Source organism: Podarcis erhardii (assembly GCF_964252035.2).
Source record: "Podarcis erhardii genome assembly, chromosome: 12".
NCBI lineage: Eukaryota > Metazoa > Chordata > Lepidosauria > Squamata > Lacertidae > Podarcis > Podarcis erhardii.
The window spans coordinates 23,143,929-23,162,767 of NC_138513.1; the positions used below are offsets into that span (position 1 = coordinate 23,143,929).

At 45.1% G+C, this 18,839-nt stretch overlaps 2 protein-coding genes across 3 annotated transcripts; both read right to left on the bottom strand.

Annotated features, from left to right (window-relative positions):
- Nucleotides 1–864: 864 nt before the first annotated feature.
- Nucleotides 865–6,734, bottom strand: LOC309326194 (tissue factor pathway inhibitor 2-like). Of its 2 annotated transcripts, none has more exons than XM_081834693.1 (5): nt 6,109–6,734; nt 4,036–4,215; nt 3,732–3,911; nt 3,271–3,444; nt 865–1,376 (listed from the first exon to the last, which is right to left on the bottom strand). In XM_081834693.1, the coding sequence occupies exons 1-5, from the start codon at nt 6,200–6,202 to the stop codon at nt 1,315–1,317; spliced, it is 690 nt and encodes a 229-aa protein (XP_081690819.1). In that variant the 5' UTR covers nt 6,203–6,734; the 3' UTR covers nt 865–1,314. The 2 variants fall into 2 exon arrangements, with proteins under 2 accessions (XP_081690819.1, XP_081690820.1); XM_081834694.1 differs by having other exon boundaries at nt 865–1,314; nt 6,109–6,724.
- A 1,493-nt stretch (nt 6,735–8,227) lies between these two features.
- Nucleotides 8,228–14,955, bottom strand: LOC309325684 (tissue factor pathway inhibitor 2-like). The gene is made up of 5 exons (XM_081833940.1): nt 14,779–14,955; nt 12,293–12,472; nt 11,996–12,175; nt 11,376–11,549; nt 8,228–10,432 (listed from the first exon to the last, which is right to left on the bottom strand). The coding sequence occupies exons 1-5, from the start codon at nt 14,870–14,872 to the stop codon at nt 10,383–10,385; spliced, it is 678 nt and encodes a 225-aa protein (XP_081690066.1). The 5' UTR covers nt 14,873–14,955; the 3' UTR covers nt 8,228–10,382.
- Nucleotides 14,956–18,839: the final 3,884 nt, after the last annotated feature.

Genomic DNA, 18,839 nt, shown 5'->3' on the forward strand with positions numbered 1-18,839 from the left:
CAACAATGTGGGATGTATTGCTAGAGCAGTCAAGTACAACATTTTCCTGTTGCCTAGAACGGACACACAGAACGTGGCTCCAGACAGGGAGGACTTCCTGTCATCCCTGCTCTTGTATGTATGTGACCAGGTAGATGGGCATGACCCTAGCTGACTCTGTAAAAGGGCTGGCCACGCAGCCATCTTCCCTTTTTTTCTTTTCAGACTTCTCTCTTGGACTGCCTCTTCCGGCTCTTAGCCAGCACATAGCTCATCCTTGCAGAAGATGGAAGCCACAGGTAGAAAGTCTGAGGCGTAGCTCAGACTTCTTTTCTCTACAAATGTAACTGTAACCACAGGATAAAGCCTGCCTTCTGATTACTGCTGTGAACTGAATGTGAGTAAAACTTCATTGTTATTTTCAAAAAGACTGTGTTGTGTCAATTGTTATTTTAAGAGGGAAATAAAGAGGACATTTACCAGGAACAATCCAGACTGGACAAGCCAGACTGGATTGCTTAATTAAAAGACTCCAACAAGTCATCAACTGCTTCACTATAAGATGCAAATGAATGTGCTCTGCTGTTTGCTCACTAACATGAGTGAGGAGGGATAATATCAAAAGAATATATTCTCTCCTACCTTCCTTTACATTCCCACAAACAACATTTCCCACCCTTCCTCCCGAAGAAGCCCAGGAGGCAGTGTTCTTATTTTGTATTTTTATGTTGTGAACTGTCCTGTAATCTTTGGATAAAGTGTGGTATACAAATTTAATAAATAATAATAATCACGCAAGTATTCCCTTTCAATTCACTTGGGAGTTCCTGGCAAATCCCTTCATAAAATTAATAAAATTATTGAAAAGTTCATAGTGAAATAATGGATAGCAACAATACCAATTTATTTGTAGTCTTCTTTAAGAAAAATAAATAAAGCAAATAATATGCAGAAGGTGACAGAGAAAGATAGTGAGTGTTGAGCCTGCTCCTGCACATCAAGAATCTCTGCATGAAGGTCAACAAACCAGGGATATCTCCCTCAGCAGATCACCATGCTTTGAATATGGAGGCCAGTCCATAAGGCTGATCAGATAACAGTGACGATGACTTACTACATTTCCAGAACTGATCATATAGAAGAGCTGTTAAGATTGCTACATATAAACAAAAACAGAATCCACCCACAAATTAAAGTTCTCAATGTTGAAATAATGCTTCTGGTCTAGAGACCTTCAGGTGCAAGAACGTATGTGGCGTTTGTTTGATTTGGAGACTTCTCCTCCTTATGAGATGGTGTTTCCCAATATTGCAACCGTTGCTTACATTCTTCCAACTAAGAAAAGAATAGAAACTGAATCACAATCGGAGGTAACTTAATCGCTTCATTCACTTGTACTAGAAGAAAAAGAGAGAAGGGAGAAAAGCATGCAACGTTCCAGGTCTGCAAAACCCAAGGCACCAGATAATTGCAGTTTCTAATATGCGTGTCGTGGGCATTCAAGCAGGGGTGAAAGTGAGCGCTCCTCTCAAATGCCCACAAGCAGGACTGAGTCAAGCCCAGCCCAGATCACAGGAAGCAGGACCTGTGCTCACCTTAAGCTCTGCAAGTGCCACCTTCTCATAAGGCCCTTGAACTCTCCTTGGGGAGGAGCAGAAGGCAGCAGTGGACACTTACCTGGCCTTAACACATGAGAGTGCGTGCAGATGGGAAACAGACTGCCAGGGAAAGGGGAGTGCCTCTTTCTTAAAATTCCTGGGCCTTGGGCAGGGGAAAAAAGGAGGCAGGGGCAGTGGAGGATGCTTTGTAAGCACACTTCAAACTTTTTGGAGGTGGTCATCTAAAAAAAAAAAAAAAGACATTGCAAAACACCAGCTTTTCCAAGCGGCTGTGTGGAACTGCGTAGAGCGTGCCTCACACTGTGTTGTGTCCCCTAATTTTATCCCCCTCTCCAAGCAAGGATTCCATGTTTTAAGGAAATAATGCACACATGTGCATAATATATTGAACGTTTCAGTATACCTGCCCTTATGGAAATACAGTGGTACCTCAGGTTAAGTACTTAATTCGTTCCGGAGGTCCGTTCTTAACCTGAAACTCTTCTTAACCTGAAGCACCACTTTAGCTAATGGGGCCTCCTGCTGCCGGAGCACGATTTCTGTTCTCATCCTGAAGCAAAGTTCTTAACTCTAGGTACTATTTCGGAGTTAGCAGAGTCTGTAACCTGAAGTTTATGTAACCTGCAGCGTATGTAACCCGAGGTGCCACTGTAAATGGAAAATGTTTTATTTGCAGGTCATTCTGCTTAGTAAGCAGGCCAGGATTTAACTACCTTCCAGTTCTTTAGGACTGAGTTCCTTATGCTTAGACAGGCTCTCCCTCATCCCCTCTCTTCTTCCTCAACCCCTGTGGAAACATATCTGCTCACACCACTCACCGCTCCCTCCAGGATTGCGGGAAACTGTCTTAATGCTGAGTGAGAATGCTGGTCCATCTAGCCCAACATTTTCACCATTTTCACTGACTTCGGTTTCAGGCCAAGGTCTCTCCCAGCCCTACCTGGAGACGCCAGGTATTGAACCTGAAGCCCCCTGCGTACAAGCTAGGTGCTTTACCAATAGGCTATGGCCCTTTGCTTTTGTTTGATTGGTTGGGAGGAAGCAGGAGCCTCTCCAGAGGCCCCAGTTTTATGTTGAGCAGCTGGTCCAGAGAGAAGCTATGCCTGGGTTTCTCACAAGCCGCTTTTATTGCTGCGTCTGGGCAATTCCCACCTTTGCACTGCAGTCCCTTCAAAACAGCACAGTTTACTCTGGAGCGTACAGCCATTTCCCATGCCTTGCCCTCTTCCGGTAACTACTGCCCGCTTCCGGTCCTTCTCATTTCCTTTGACAGTCCCACAACCACTTGGGGAAAGGGAGCAAACTGAATGGGTGCTACCTGCGGCTTCTGCACTCACAGAAGGTGGTTTAATGCAGAGGTGGGAAACATCTGTCCTTCCATTTTCTTATTGGACTCCCAACTCCCATCAGCCTCAGATGGTCAGGAATGATAAGAGATGTAGTCCAGCAGCATTTAGACGGACAGTTTCCTCACCCCTGATATAATGAAAAGCCTCCATATGAACTTCATGGGACCAAGACAGCATTAGCTCTGCGTGATACTTAAAACCTTTTCTTAAAAAATCATCCCAGACTTATTAGTACAGGGTTTATTTGTGAACCTTCACAATCTGGCTAAAACACTGCTCAAGTCCCTGTAAATCTCTATCACAGCAAGAGGAGAGAAGCCTACCATGCTTGCAGGCGTTCATGCAGTCTTTCTTTGTAAGAAAGTTGTTATTATTCCCGCCGCATCCCGTGTACATGAATGCCACACAAGTTCTGCTCGCTATATTGTAGTAAAAGCGACGCAGTGAAGCTGAACAGAGTCCCACATGCTTGGGACTAGAGCAAAAGGAGGGACCCCCTTCAAAAAAAGAAAGAAAGGAGTTAATTAAGGGTGTGTGTGTTTTGAAGAGCAGAATATAGTGATGTTTAGAATTCATAACCAATAATGCCCAGCTTAAAAAAAAAAATCGGCAGAGTTTACAGTTTTATTTAGATTCGATACAATATCACCTGGTTCACCAAGAACCGCTGTTGTAGAGCTCCTGGTCCCTTGGAGAGTAAGTTTAGGAAATACATGAAAACATTTCATCCCTCCCCCACCTACCAAGCTCAATAGGCCTATGGCTTGTATGAAAAAATAATTACTTCTCCCCAACTTGCAGACGTCAGTGCAGGATCTTTTACTGGAAAACATGTTAGGGGGTCGTGAACGTTTTTTAGGGAAAAATTCCTCGCATTTCATTGTCTCAAGGTTGAAGAAATATTTTGGCTTGAGGGGGCTCCAGGTCCCTTGCGGAGGGTTCACTCGGCACATTACAGGCACTTCTGAAAATTAAACCACAACGGTTTAGATTTTTTTTTAAAAAAAAAACTATCTAAAGGAAATCATTCCTCTTAAAAATCTCCCCCAATTCACTTCAGGATTTGAAATTTTAGAACAATGACTTACTCTTGATTTTCCCGCAAGTTTCTATACAAGCGTCAAAGCTGAAAAAGTTGTTTTCATTCCCCAAGCAGCCCCCGGAAGTAAACCTCTGGCAGTCTTGGGAGGCTCGGTTGTAGTACCACCTGTCATATGAACCTGGGCAGACTCCGGGCACCGGTGACTCTAGGCAGAGCTCTCTGTTGTCTGCATGAAAACAAAACCAGGGGAATGGAAGAAATGAAATGCTCTAAGTCCAAATGAGTTAAGGGGTGGGGCGGGGGGGGGGGACTGGCTAGATCAGGCCAAAGGCTCAGGCAGTCCAACATCTGGTTATCTGTGGTCAGTCAGATGGCCTGAACTCAAAAGCACCCTCCCCACATGCAATTCCCAGCAGCTGGCCTTCAGAGGCATACAACCTCCAAAAGGGGAGTCAGAAAAGGGCCTCTGTGGCAAGTCACATTTGAATGCCTAATCCTTTGTGAAGAGAACTTTGTTCTCTTTCAGGCTGTTCAAGTTGGTGTCCGTCACTGCTTCTTGTGGGAGCAAACGCCAAAGTTTAAATATGCGCTGTGGTAAGAAGTACTTCCTTCTGTTGAATCATCCAACATTCATTGAACAGTATGTTTCCTATCACAATTCAAAGTGTTGGTGCTGACCTTTAAAGTCCTAAACGGCCTCGGTCCAGTACACCTGAAGGAGCGTCTCCACCCCCATTGTTCAGCCCGGACACTGAGGTCTAGCTCTGAGGGCCTTCTGGCGGTTCCCTCCCTGCAAGAAGTGAGGTTACAGGGAACCAGACAGAGGGCCTTCTTGGTAGTGGCACCCACCCTGTGAAACGCCCTCCCGTCAGATGTCAAGGAAATAAACAACCAGCTTTCTTTTAGAAGACATCTGAAGGCAGCCCTGTCTAGGGAAGCTTTTAATGTTTGATGTTTTATCGTGTTTTGGGAGCTGCCCAGAGTGGCTGGGGAAACCCAGCCAGATGGGCTAGGTATAAATAACAGTTGCCCCCAAAGCGAGAGAATTGCCACGCTGCCAAGCAAAAGGGACTGTGTTGTGATCCGCTTAAGACTTCTGCAGTCCATTTCACCCTGCTCCAAAAGATTCCTTCAAGCTCCATTATTTTCAGTCAATCATTAGCTTTTAAGAGGGTCTATTAAATGACTAAACAACAACAAAAATTCATCTGAACTGTGTGTGTTTAATGTGTGTTTTATCATTCCTTTTATTACTGATGTTCAGTGCCAAGTGCAATCTTTGAGCGGCTACACCATCACCCCCCAGCCCTGGAGGGCTTTAGTAAGCCAAATACTCAAAAACTCCTTTGCTCATATTATTTCTCATAATAAAAACGCTTTGTCGCCAGCGAGCTGGATGGGGGGGGGGCAGGCACGCCACATGAGGCAATGTGGGGATGAACCAGGCAAAAACATTCCTCTTCTTGCAGACCTGTGACTAATGAAGCCATCTATGTATGGCCTTCTAAGCTGTGGGCGGAGTTTATGGTTTTCCTTTGTTGATAGAGAAAAATCTATAATTCCAGGTGCCATAAGAAAGCTGCAGAGATAGCACAGGATAGTGCGCACCCCGGAAATTATCTCTTTCAGCTTCTGCCTTCTGGAAGAAGGTACAGGGTTATAAAGACTAGGACTAGCCGCCTGAGAAACCCAAATGCGATTTTGGTTTTAACGCAGTGTAAGGAGTCTGTATGGGAGTATATTGTATTTTAAAATGGGGTATCATAGTTTTTAGGGGGCTAACCAGGTTGGGATAGCTGGGATAGCAGGCTTGTTGATTTTTGAATGTCTTATGTAGAGTTTTCAATTTCGTTGTTCTGTATGGGACAATAACAATAAAGATTATCGTATCGTATTTTTGTGGTTTTTAAATATATATATTGCAAACCGCCCTGTGATCTGCGAGGGAAGGGCGGCGTAGGGATTTAATTAAGAAAAACAACAAATACGGTAATAATAGGGTCTGGAGTCTGGAGTCGCGATCACCGAGAAGGTCAGAAGAAATCCGTTTTACAACTTCTTGCAAGAGCGCAGCCAAGGAAGCGCCCCACCTCTCAAACAGACCCGCGCCCCACGCTACCTGCCGTCGGGATCTGGAGCCGGACGCGGCCCAGGAGCACCACGAAGGCGGCGGCCCGCAGAAAGGCGCGCGAGTTCCCCGCGGCCTGGCCCATCGCCCGCCGCGGGCCACTCGCTGCGAGGGCCGGGCTTGTCGACGAACGACGGAGACGTTGGTCTCGCGGAGCCGCCGGGGCCTCTTTAAGGAGGAACTGCGCGTCTTCCCACGGCCGCCTCGTCGCGGCTCAGGGGCTGGGCGCGCGTCTCGCGGGCGCGTTGCAAAAGGCATCCCCGGGATCAGAGTCCCTGGGCATCCGCCAGCGGCATCGGAGGCGAGGGGACGGCGAGCGGGGTTGCCGCGGAGGCCTGGCGCGTCTGGGCTGCCCACCTCGACGGCGCAGGGGATGAGCTGCCCTCGAGCAAAAAGTCCCCGAAACCATCAACAACTCGCCGTGCCTTTGAGTTTTAAATAATGGCCAGTGCGCATAATATGGCCACGCGGCTCTTGATGCTTCCCGGGTTTATGGCTTTGTCTAGAACGCAGAGTGACCATTATTACTTGACTTCCTTTGAAGGACATAAATTGCCCATTAAACCAACTGCTGGGGACATTTTGGAGGGTGGTGGTTTATGCGCTGGAGGGGGGTAATCGGGAGAAATATTTGTATATTTTAATCCTGTTCAAAGTGCCCAACTGCAAGGCCCAGTCCAATTTGCAGGAATTTGACCTGGCTGTTGCACTCAGCACAGTAAACTCTCAGTTATTAAGTTGGGGGGATGTTGGTTTGTTTCAATACTTCAAAGCCCCTGTTAATTGGTACATCGGTAATATTGACTAGAGGCACATTTCAATGTCGATAGGAAAACGTTGGGTGGGTGTTGCTGTTTATTGCTAGGATGTAGAGCTTGATGTTTCTAATGTTTGATGTTTTATCGTGTTTTTAATATTCTGTTTTTGGGAGCCACCCAGAGTGGCTGGGGAAACACAGCCAAATGGGTGGGTATAAATAATAAATTGTTGTTATTGTTGTTGTTAAGCAGGGTTGGCCCAGATGACCTTCAAGGTTCCAAAGTAAAAGGTAAAGGTACCCCTGGCCGTACGGGCCAGTCGTGTCCGACTCTAGGATTGTGCGCCCATCTCACTTAAGAGGCCGGGGGCCAGCGCTGTCCGGAGACACTTCTGGGTCACGTGGCCAGCGTGATGAAGCTGCTCTGGCGAGCCAGCACCGGCGCAGCACACAGAAACGCCATTTACCTTCCCGCTATAAAGCGGTACCTATTTATCTACTTGCACTTAAGGGTGCTTTCGAACTGCTAGGTGGGGAGGAGCTGGGACTGAAAGACGGGAGCTCACCCCGCCGCGGGGATTCGAACCACCAACCATGCAATCGGCAAGCCCTAGGCACTGAGGTTTTACCCACAGCACCACCCGGGTCCCATTAAAGTAGACCCATTAAAAAGAAGTCCTAAGTCACGTCCATTTATTTCCATGGATCTACACTGAGTGCGCCTAACATAGCATACAGTCTTTTGATTCTCTGAAATCTGAAGAGATTCTGGTCTGCTGAAGGGAAACAAGATGCAATGTTTAATTTTACTTGTATTTTATTTTTGTACATTTTTAATACATAGGGGATGGGGCGTAGCACATGCGTTGCATTCTAAAGATGAGAGGCTTTATCAGTTGCATCTTCAGACTAGATTGTTCTGGTATGACACCCATTTAAGGCTGCTTCATACATATCCCACCTGACTTCAGTAATGAAACTGAAAAGGATGTGATTGCAGTTCTCGAGAAGTCACCCATCCAGATTCTGCTCTACTTACCTTCAGCAAGGTGATAGCCTTCAGACCACAAGGAGTCACTGAACAGGGATTTGAGCATGGATCTCCCCACTACTAGCCCTGTCCATGACCTCTTTAGAGACAATTCTGCATGTGGACATCTGTCCTCTTCCTTGAAATTAATGGGACGGCTATGCTTGGGAGCAGAGGCAGAGTCTAGATCTTAACTGGATAAAGTGGAATGAAAATGTAGCATGTGCATGCAGTGTGTACATACATGGACTGCAAAATAAGTTAGCTAGGGGGAAACTAGATCTACATAAAATGATATGTAACAAATTAGGAAAAACAAACACTTATGACAACTTATTTTATTTTTCTTTGTTTTTACAAATTTACAGTGAAGGTCAGTCACACTTGCACAAAGCAAGTTAGGATGTAATTTTACCAATTCTCATATAGGCAAAGTAAGGTTTGATACAGGTGCAAATATCCTTAGGGAAACAGACAGCATGAAGTGAAGGCAGATGACTCTTCTTCAGCTTCAGAACAGAAAACATGCCGAATGCACATTAATAAAGGCACCTCAAAACGTGTTCCATGCAAGAGATCAGGAGGATGACTTTAAAGAGGAGGGAAATAACCTCAATATCTGTCCAGAGTTCTCCACTCTTAACTGTCCAGCAGGAATAATCTCATGATGAAAATGAATCCTGTAGCTTTAGAACTGGACCAGTTGACAATGGGAGATGCAGCCATCAGTTCACCACACTCCTGAAACCTTACGTAGCTTATAACTAACATTTAAAAAACAAGCAAACCCCACTATCAAGTTCATTGCTAGTCTCTTCCCAGTGCCAGCTTTTTTATCAGCAGCATTATGATTATGTGTATTACCAAGATTGAATGTATTTTATTTTTATTATCACAGTGTCTATATCCCACCTATTCTCCAAGGTGGCAAACACACTTCTCCCTTCTATACCCTCATAACAATCCTGTGAGGTAGGTTAGGCTGAGAGACTGTATGTACAAAAACCACCCAGACATGGCTGAGTGGTGAATTGAACCCTAGTCTCCCAAGTCCTAGTCTAGCACTCGTAACCACTAGTCCACGTTCATATTTCCTAACCTCAAACAAGGACTTTGAACCCAGGATAAAATTTTAGAATGTCAGATTGGGTTTTGACTTATTTACATTCTCCTCCCTTCCAATTCACTTGGTAGTTTCTGGCAAGCCTGCCCCTAAGGATGTTCTTGAAAAGTTCACAGCAAAGGAACTGATATCAGCAATACCAATTTATTAAAGAGAAAAACAAGTTTGACTAATCTTTAGTTAAGGGAACAATGCAAGAAATATCTGACAAAGATCAATTTAAAAAACAACAACAACTATGGGCCATGGTTCTTGCTTCAACTATTCAACAACAACAGTTCAGCTCTTCCAGTACAGCAGAACCATTTTCATAAACTACACAAAGGGGAAAGTTTAAAACGTATGCATTTATATTTATAGTAACATTTTATAAAACCTGGGGGAAACTCCTTAAGAGCTAAAGATCTGCATCTACAGTTATCTGCAACGTCTGTAATCAGCTATATCCTCTCTGCCAGACTTATTCACGTATAAACACAGGGATCTCCCATATCCCAAGCCAAAATATTTGTTCAGCCAGCTCAGTATTGTCTACAATGAGTGGATGAGGCTCTCCAAGGTTTCAGGCCAAAGCCCTCCCCATTGCCCACTATCTAATGCTATCTAGTGGTCAGTGAGACTTGCCTGATCTCCTGCCACTGGCATCACTGGCTTAACTTGAGCAAGGCAGCATTGAGAGTGGTGTGCTGCAAATGCACTGGCAGAAGCACTGGATTGGTTCTGCCCATGTGTTTCAACTGTGCCAACCACACCCCGACTCATCAGCCGCTGTCATGCAGGTGATGGGAGGTCATGTAACATCAGCACAGCGGACTGCTTTAACTAGAGATTCCAAGAACCAAACCTCAGACATTCTGCATGCAAGGTAAGCCATCTACCACGCATCTGCCACCCCTCCTTATGAAGATGAAGATAAGAAAGTTCAGGAGAAGGTCTTAATTTAGTGTTCCATATAATGAAACCATCAGAAAGGGTCTGTCATATTTAGCAGCCAGTAGAGAAGAATTGATGTTCAGCAGAGAGTGTTGTCCAAGTATCTTGTGCGTCCAAGTATCTGAATGAGGGTCAACAGCCCAGGATTTTATCCTGCAACAGGGCACACTGGCATGTGCATGGGGCCCAATCCATAAGTGAGCTGTAACTAGATCAAAGTAACCTTGCTGTTCTACATTTCAAAACTGTTCATATAGTAAAATTGTTACATAGCCACATAAAACTGAACAAAACCCAAACCCACCCATAAGTTAAAAGTTTCTAGTGAGTGAAATCAGTGCATCTAGTCTGGAGACCTCTCCAGATTTAAGAATGTATGTGGCGTTCGTTGGATTTGAATGTTGGCTGTAGACTCCTCATCCTTATGAGACAACATATTTTGATCCCGTAGCAGGTGGTTTCTTTCTCCCTACTAAGAAAATAGAAACCGAAATATAATCGGAGGTAACTTAAATCACTTTATTCACATGTGGTGAATAAAGACAAAAGAGAAGAAAAAGGGATGCAACATTCTAGGTCTGCTAATTCCCAACCACCAGGTTATTGCAGTTTCCACTATGCGTGTTTGGGGCATTAAAGCAGGGACAAAAGCGAGCCCCCGTCTCAGCAGGACCGAAGCCAGCACAACCCTCCTTGTGACAAGCAAGGCTTGTGCTCACCTTAATGCCTGCAGGTACTACCTCCTCACAAAAGCAAATGGGCCCTTGACCGTGATGGATAGAAGACAGTCCGCCAGGGAAAGGGAAGAGTTCCTTGTCTGAAATTCCTTGGCAGAGGATGCTTTCTCACAAGCTGCTTTTGTCACAACCTGGGACGCATCCCACCTTTGCTCTCCTTCAGAGCAGCACAAACGACTGGAGGGTACAGTCCATTACCCACACCTAGCCTTCATCCAGCAACTATTGCCCCCTTCTGGTCCCTCTCACCTCCTTCTACATTCTCACAACCTTTGGCCAAGGGAGTGAGCTGAAAATACGGGAGGACCACAATCCACCTGTGGCTACTGCATTATGCACCTATGGAAGGTGGTTTAATGCAGGAGTGGGAAACCTGTGTCTCTCCAGTTCTTGGACTCCAACTCCCATCAGCCTCAGCCACCACGTCACATGGTCAGGAATGATGAGAGATATGTACGCCAGCGGCATTTGGACAGACACAGTTTTCTCACCCCAATATAACAAAAAGCCTCCCTGTTTACTCTTGGAGAGCATCAGCTGTTTGTGCTGTTTAATGTTGTTCTCTTTAATCACTCCAGAATTACTAGAACAGGGCTTATTTGTGAACCTTCACAATCTGGCTATAAGACAACATACATCCCTGTAACTCTTGGTCTCAGCAAGGAGAGAGAATCCTACCTTTCTTGCAGGCCTTGAGACATGATTTCCGAGTGAGGAAGTTGTTAATGTTTCCTCCACAACCTGTATAGGTGAATTCTTCACAATCTCCTGTGTCTATGTTATAATAAAAGCGAGGAACTGAACTCGAACAAATTCCCACGTCTTTGGGGTTAGAGCAAAAGGAGGGGGTATCTTTAGAAAAAGAAAGAGAGACACAGAGTTAATTAACACTACTTCTTTTTGTTTTTTGAAGTGTAGGCTGCAGTGGTGTTAGGCATACAAACCAACAGTTCCCAATCAGAAAGTGGGCCGAGTTTCTGATCTTTGATTTAATATTTGTACACTGCTTTCCCAGCAAAAACGTTGAGCTCAAAGCAGCTCATAACTACAAAGCATTAAAAATGAGCAAACATTTCCATCCGTGCAATCAATTAGGGAAAAGACACACACACCACAATAGTGCGTTGGTAAAGCAAAAACGAACAATGCCACAAATAATTGATGCAATTCAATACAAACTTGTAATAATTCAAAATTAATTCATCAGAAATGGTTAGCGAGCACCAGTCCCATAAGACACAACAGAACATTTCACCCTCCCCCACCCAAACAAGCTATTCATTAAAAATAATAATTACTTCTTTTCGGCAGGCAGAAGTTCATGCAGGAGTCTTTATCGTCAAATCGGTTCTGGTTTCCTAAACAGCCTCCATAATAAAATTTTTCACAGCTCATCGTCTCAAGGCTGAAATAATATTTTCGCATTAAACCTCTACAGATTCCTTCGTCAGATTTCAGTCGGCATATTTTAGGCACCTCTAAAAACGAAAGAGCAACCAACTGGTTGAAAACAACAATCTAAGCCAAACCATTGCTTTTATCAAACTGATTCTGCAATTCACTCCAGGATTTGAAATTTTAGAGCCACAACTTACTCTTGATTCTCCCGCAAGTTTTCGAACACTCCTCAAAACTCAAAAAGTTGTTGTCGTTTCCCAGGCAGCCCCCGAAACTAAACTCCTGGCAGGTTTGGGTGGCTCTGTCGTAGTACCACCTGACATACAAACCCCGGCAGGGTCCTTTAAGTGGTGGCTGGAGACAAATATCTCTGTTGTCTGCATGAAAAAAGAAGGGGTGGGGGTGGGGGAAAGAAATGCTTTAGGTACAAATCCCAGAAAAAAGAAGAGAAGAGAGTAGGGAGGCAGGTAAGAAATTCATGTGTTGAAAGTTTGTCCCAGTGAAATGTAAGAAGACCTCTCCTGCACGAGGCCAAAGCCCAAGTAGGCCAGCATCTCATTCTCACAGTGGTCAGCCGGATGCATATAAGTAGCCTGAAAGCAGGACCTGAGTTCAAGAGCACTCTTCCCACCCCACCTGCGATTCCCATGACTGGCCTTCAGAGGCATAAAAAAGGGTCAAGGACCCCTGGGAGGTTAAGTCCAGTGAAAGGCGACTATGGGGTTGCAGTGCTCATCTCGCTTTCAGGCTGAGGGAGCGGGCGTTTGTCCACAGACAGCTTTCCGGGTCGTGTGGCCAGCAACAGAACACCAGAGCGTATGGAAGCACTGTTTACCTTCCCGCCACAGTGGTACTTATTTATCTACTCACACTGGTGTGCTTTCGAACTGCTAGGTTGGCAGGAGCTGGGACAGAGCAACAGGAGCTGACTCTGTTGAAGGATTTGAATTGCGCATCTTCCGCTCGGAAGAGGCTCAGTGGATTAGACCACAGCGCCACCCGCGTCCCTGTTTCAGAGGCATACCCTCTTCTTGTGGAGGGCAGTGGAGAGGACTGTGGTGGGGCAGCTGAAATTATTCTAGGTGACATCAATCTGGGTTGAGAATGCTGTGGCAGGATTGCTGACAGGAGTTTATACCCTGTCATCTTATAATACATGTTCTCAGACAGCTGTACTGGTTGCCAATCTGCTACCAGGCAAGGATCAAGATGTTACTCTTAGTATGTAAAGGCCTTAACAGATTGGGGCAGTTTACTTGCGAGATCCCATTACCATCCCCCGTCCCCCTTCATATGCCCGCTAAACTACTTCGATCTGTGACCAGTGTCACATAATACTCATTCCACATTTGTAAGAAATATTTTAGTGTGGCAGCACTCGCACTTTGGAACTCCCTGCCTAGGGACACCAGGCAGGCACTTTTCCGCACCTGCTAAAAACATTTTTCTTTAGACAAGCCTACTTTGTAAACTGCTTTGAGGGTTGTTGTTTTTAACTATCAAGCGGTGTATAAATTGTATGAAATAAATTATTAGTATTATTATTATTATTAGAGTTTATATACTGCCCCTATACACGGAGGTCTCAGGGCGGTTTACAGAAAAAAAAATCACAACATATATAATCAGAATGAAAACAGCAACCCAAACACCCCCCGAAAAGAGCCACATTTTAAAAGGGTATAGAATGCCAAACAGATCAACCAAAGGCCTGGTTAAAAAGGAACATTTTTGCCTGCCGCCTAAAATGTATAATGAAGGCGCCAGGCGAACTTCCCTGGGGAGAACATTCCACAGATGGGGAGCCACTGCAGAGAAGGCCCATTCTCCAGACATGTAGAATGTTGGCATGTTTTCTAATTTGATTTTTAGCTTAGCATTCATTTTAATTATTATTTTGGGGTGTTTTAAATACTTTTTTCTGATGGCTGCATTATTTTATTCTTTTCGTAAACTGCTTTAAGGTTTTATTACAATGACACAGTATCTAAAACTTTTGAAACGGATATTTTTTTTAAAAAAGTCTCCAACAGCAATTGGTCACAGTTCTAAATTGCTTGGAAAATGGCATTTTGCTGCAAATCTGGTTTGTATTTCTGAATCCTGACATTTGGGGGGAATTGCTTAATCAACATATCTCGCATTTACGGACGACGCAAGATCCATCTTTAATTTATCATATTTAAAGGGAATATAATCCCTGCATTACAGGCACAAGGGCTTTAGTAAGCACCAAACACACCCGCAAACACTCAATGACGCCATCACTATTACCTGACAGCACTGATAGTCTTTACTTGGACTTTTGTTTTTTTTAACCCCTGGGCAACCATACTCTTTCTACGTTCCTATTCTAGAGTTTCCTTCTTTGGTCTTTTAATTTTCACCTGTTGTTATAACTGTTCTCTCTGTTTTGTAAACATTGTACAATGAAGTTTTGAAAGAAAAACTTTGCCAAGAAAGAATAAAAACACCAGCACTCATAATATTTTGGCTACCGGCTAGGCAAGGAAAAGCAAAAAAATAAAAAGGGTTTTGGCAGACGGAGGCAGGTGCAGCATGTGGGGCGAAGCGAGGATTTTGGAAAGAGAACATCGGTCGCCATCCCTGGGAGGCGCAAAAACAACTGGCAAGAAGAAAATAGCTGATAACATGCACCCGCTCCAAAAAAGGCCCCGATTACCTCCCGTTGTCGACTGGGGCCAGACCTGCTCCAGAAGTACCACCAAGGAGACGACCAGCAGAAAGGCCCGCGAGTTTCCAGAAGTCAGATCCATCGCTGCAAGTGGCTGCGCGCGTTTGGCTGCTCTACGACCGATGGAAACGTTGGCCACAGTGGCCCCTTTATAAACGATCCCGGCTTCTCTGCCGCCGCCTCCTGGCCCAAAGCCTGCGGTCGTGCTTCCCAGACGAGGGAGGGCTCGGAGGGGGTGATTCATCCGTTTCTGGAAAGCGATGTAAAACCGCGAGGGGGCGGGCGGACCGAGGGAGCGGTCCCTTGCGTGGCTGGTGCGCCCCGCGCGTCATTGCGCATCTTCCGAAGAAGCAGCTCCGCCAGGTGGTCGCTGGCCCATCCCGACGCGTATCCGGGACGGCTAGGGCGGGCCTGGAGCCTTGCTGCTCGCCACCCCGACAGCGGCGAAAAGGTGCGAGGAAGATGGAAGGAGCATACTGTATCTTGGAGTAAACCCCGAGTTGAATGCACGGAACAACACCAGCCAGACGCGAAAGTGTCCCCAGGCGTCTGTTGAGGACTCAGTCGGCACCAAGATGTTCACTTCTGAAGTTAGAAAGCAAAGCTTAGGGAGCTTGTGCCACACTGGCACGTTGCAGTTGTTTTGTCTATGCGCTTATCGGACGTTATCCGAGCTTTCCACAGGAAGTAGCCTTCTACCTGGTTAGATTATTTATTCTTATAGCCCAGTTGTTATATTTACATACAGTGGTACCTCGGGTTACATACGCTTCAGGTTACATACGCTTCAGGTTACACACTCCGCTAACCCAGAAATAGTACCTCGGGTTAAGAACTTTGCTTCAGGATGAGAACAGAAATCGTGCTCTGGCGGCGCGGCAGCAGCGGGAGGTCCCATTAGCTAAAGTGGTGCTTCAGGTTAAGAACAGTTTCAGGTTAAGAACGGACCTCCGGAACGAATTAAGTACTTAACCCGAGGTACCACTGTATTTTTATATTTATAAAATGGGACGCGGGTGGTGCTATGGGTTAAAGCACAGAGCCTAGGGCTTGCCGATCGGAAGGTCGGCGGTTCAAATCGCCATGATGGGGTGAGCTCCCGTTCCTCGGTCCCTGCTCCTGCCAACCTAGCAGCTTGAAAGCACGTCCAAGTGCAAGTAGATAAATAGGTACCGCTCCAGCGGGAAGGTAAACGGCGTTTCCGTGCGCTGCTTTGGTTCGCCAGAAGCAGCTTAGTCATGCTGGCCACATGACCCGGAAGCTGTACGCCGGCTCCCTCGGCCAATAAAGCGAGATGAGCGCCACAACCCCAGAGTCGGCCACGACTGGACCTATTGGTCAGGGGTCCCTTTACCTTTATATTTATATATATATATAAAGCTATTTCCCTTTTCCTTCAAAAGCTTCTTCCTCGCCCTTCTACGTATTCTTCTCACAACAACTCTGCGGGGTAGGTAAGGCTGAGAGATCATGACTGGCCCAAGGTCACCCAGTGAAATTCATGACTGAGTAGGGATTTGAACTCCGGTCTCTCTGGGCTTAGTCCATCACCCTGTCGAGGGATGAGGAATTGTTTTCAACTTGTGGGTGGCATTCGTACAATAGGTTTCATTCCAGCCACAGGAAAAGGCAGAGGCACCACATATTCTAGCCTAACAAAAGCAATCAAGGGTTCACAGAGCATTAGTAAGGGAAAGAGGCCTGAAGGGGCACATTTGGCCTCCGGCCTTGAGGTTTCCCACCCCTGCTGTAACCATTGCACCGCATTGCCTAATCCTGTTGGTAGGTTCTCAAGCCGAGGGAGGTCTTTCACAGCACTGCCTAGTTGGACCTCCTAACTGAAGATGGTGATATGTCTCCAGCATGTCTCCAGCATTTCAGACATCGTGTCCCACATATTTTTAACTGGAGATGCCAAGGATTGACTCTACTGCTCATTTCCGTGTTATTTGCTTCCAGAGAAAAACCCATTTCCAAATAACACAAAAATGAGCACTAACCTCGTACGGTATCCACAATATTTCTGGAAGTGGCTTTTACTGTTCAGGGAAATTTTTAATGTGTAACATTTTAATATATTTTTAATCTTGTTGGAAGCCACCCAGAGTGGCTGGGGAAACCCAGCCAGATGGGCGGGGTACAAATAATAATAATAATAAATATTGTTGTTGTTGTTGTTGTTGTTTTATGTCATGTTCAGACATCATGCAGAAATTAAGAGCTTTACTGAGACCAGAGGAAATGCTTATATATTTATATTAGGAATAGGAAACAAACTATTTGATCTAACCTAGTACTATTCAAATTCACAGGGATGTTGGAGAATTCAGCTGAAATGAGATATGATATGGCGTCAGTTTGTGTGCCTGTCTGCAAGCAGGGCTGGAAATCAGGCAAAAAAAAAATAAAAATATGCAACTGCTATTCACAATTGTCATTTCCCCCCCCAGTCTGTAATTTGCTTTTGTTATTTTTTTCAGTATGCAAACAATATACTATTGATAGGATTCCCCCACCCCACCCATTGAAATGAACAGTGTGGAATCATAACAATATTGTAATCAATTATGTTATTAAATCTGAACAGCAAGCTGATTGATGTTGGTTTTGAGGAACCTGAACTGCAGTGGAAAGGAAACAGTGCTGCATATGCTGAATATGGGGCAGAATCCCTATACGCAGGCAGAGAGGCATTTTTCCTCCTTTTAACAGGAAATGCCAGGAATTGAGTGTGGGGCCATTTCAAAGCACATTCTCTGTCCCTGAAATATGTTCCTTCTTATGCTCTTTTACTTACTACTCATCAGCATGTTGCAGAACACCCTGAGAGATGCAGCTGTGTTTTCAGAGGTGCTTAATCCTCTGAGTGCAAAAAAAAAAGCGGAAAGTGAGCAACGTGGGGGAGATTAATCAGCATCTTTTTATGGCGCATTTCCAGTACAGTATCCAATTCTGGCCAATTTCTTAAGATAGGCAATGGAAGCTCGATGGAGCATTCAGGTGGCCCAAATGATAGTGCCTTCCGCTCTTCCAGAAAATCTGGAATTGGTTATTGTTAGCTTTCCAAGAAGAATTTAAAACGGGCATTGCTGTATTCTATGAAAGGAAACAACTACTATTCCCCACCCACTGCTCCTTAACTTCAACTGAATTAATATGCCAGGCACCGATAATAATAGCAAGGAGGGAGGAATATGGACAAAAATGGAATGAGCCACCGACAAGCCTTAATTATAAATTGTTTAATAGCCCCAATGGCCTAATTCCAGCTGAAGGGGGGGGGGACCAGGTGGCAGGATGCAGTAAAGGGCAGTAAAGTACATCTGAGTTGCTGACATTAATTTCCCCAAGATCTGGTGGTGGTCCAAATTAGAATCAGGGAGCAGGAGATTATGCTCATCTTCCAAGCTAGTGAGGACAGATCTTTTATAGGAGGAATCTCTGCCCCATTCTATCTATCCTTTTCACAAAGACCCTGATTTAAGTCCTTCCTTCCTTGCATCTTGGTTATGCTGACAATAAGTGTCAGCCTCGGTCCAGTATACTTGAAGGAGCATCTTCACCCCCATCGTTCTGCCTGGACATGGAGGTCCAACGCCGAGGGCCTTCTGGCGGTTCCCTCATTGCAAGAAGCCAAGTTACAGGGAACCAGACAGAGGGCCTTCTCGGTAGTGGCACCCGCCCTGTGGAACGCCCTCCCACCAGATGTCAAAGAGAAAAATAACTACCAAACTTTTAGAAGACATCTGAAGGCAGCCTTGTTTAGGGAAGCTTTTAATGTTTAATAGGTTATTGTATTTTAGTGTTCTGTTGGAAGCCGCCCAGAGTGGCTGGGGAAACCCAGCCAGCTGGGTGGGGTATAAATAAATAATAATAATTATTATTATTATTATTATTATTATTATTATTATTATTATTAAAGATCTCATTTTCTTCTTCAATGTTCACAATTGCTCATCTTGCCTTAAGATCACCTCTTCTTTCTCTTCATTGTCGTACAACAGCTTTGCATGACCTGGTGCCTTCCACATGTTTTGGACTACAACTCC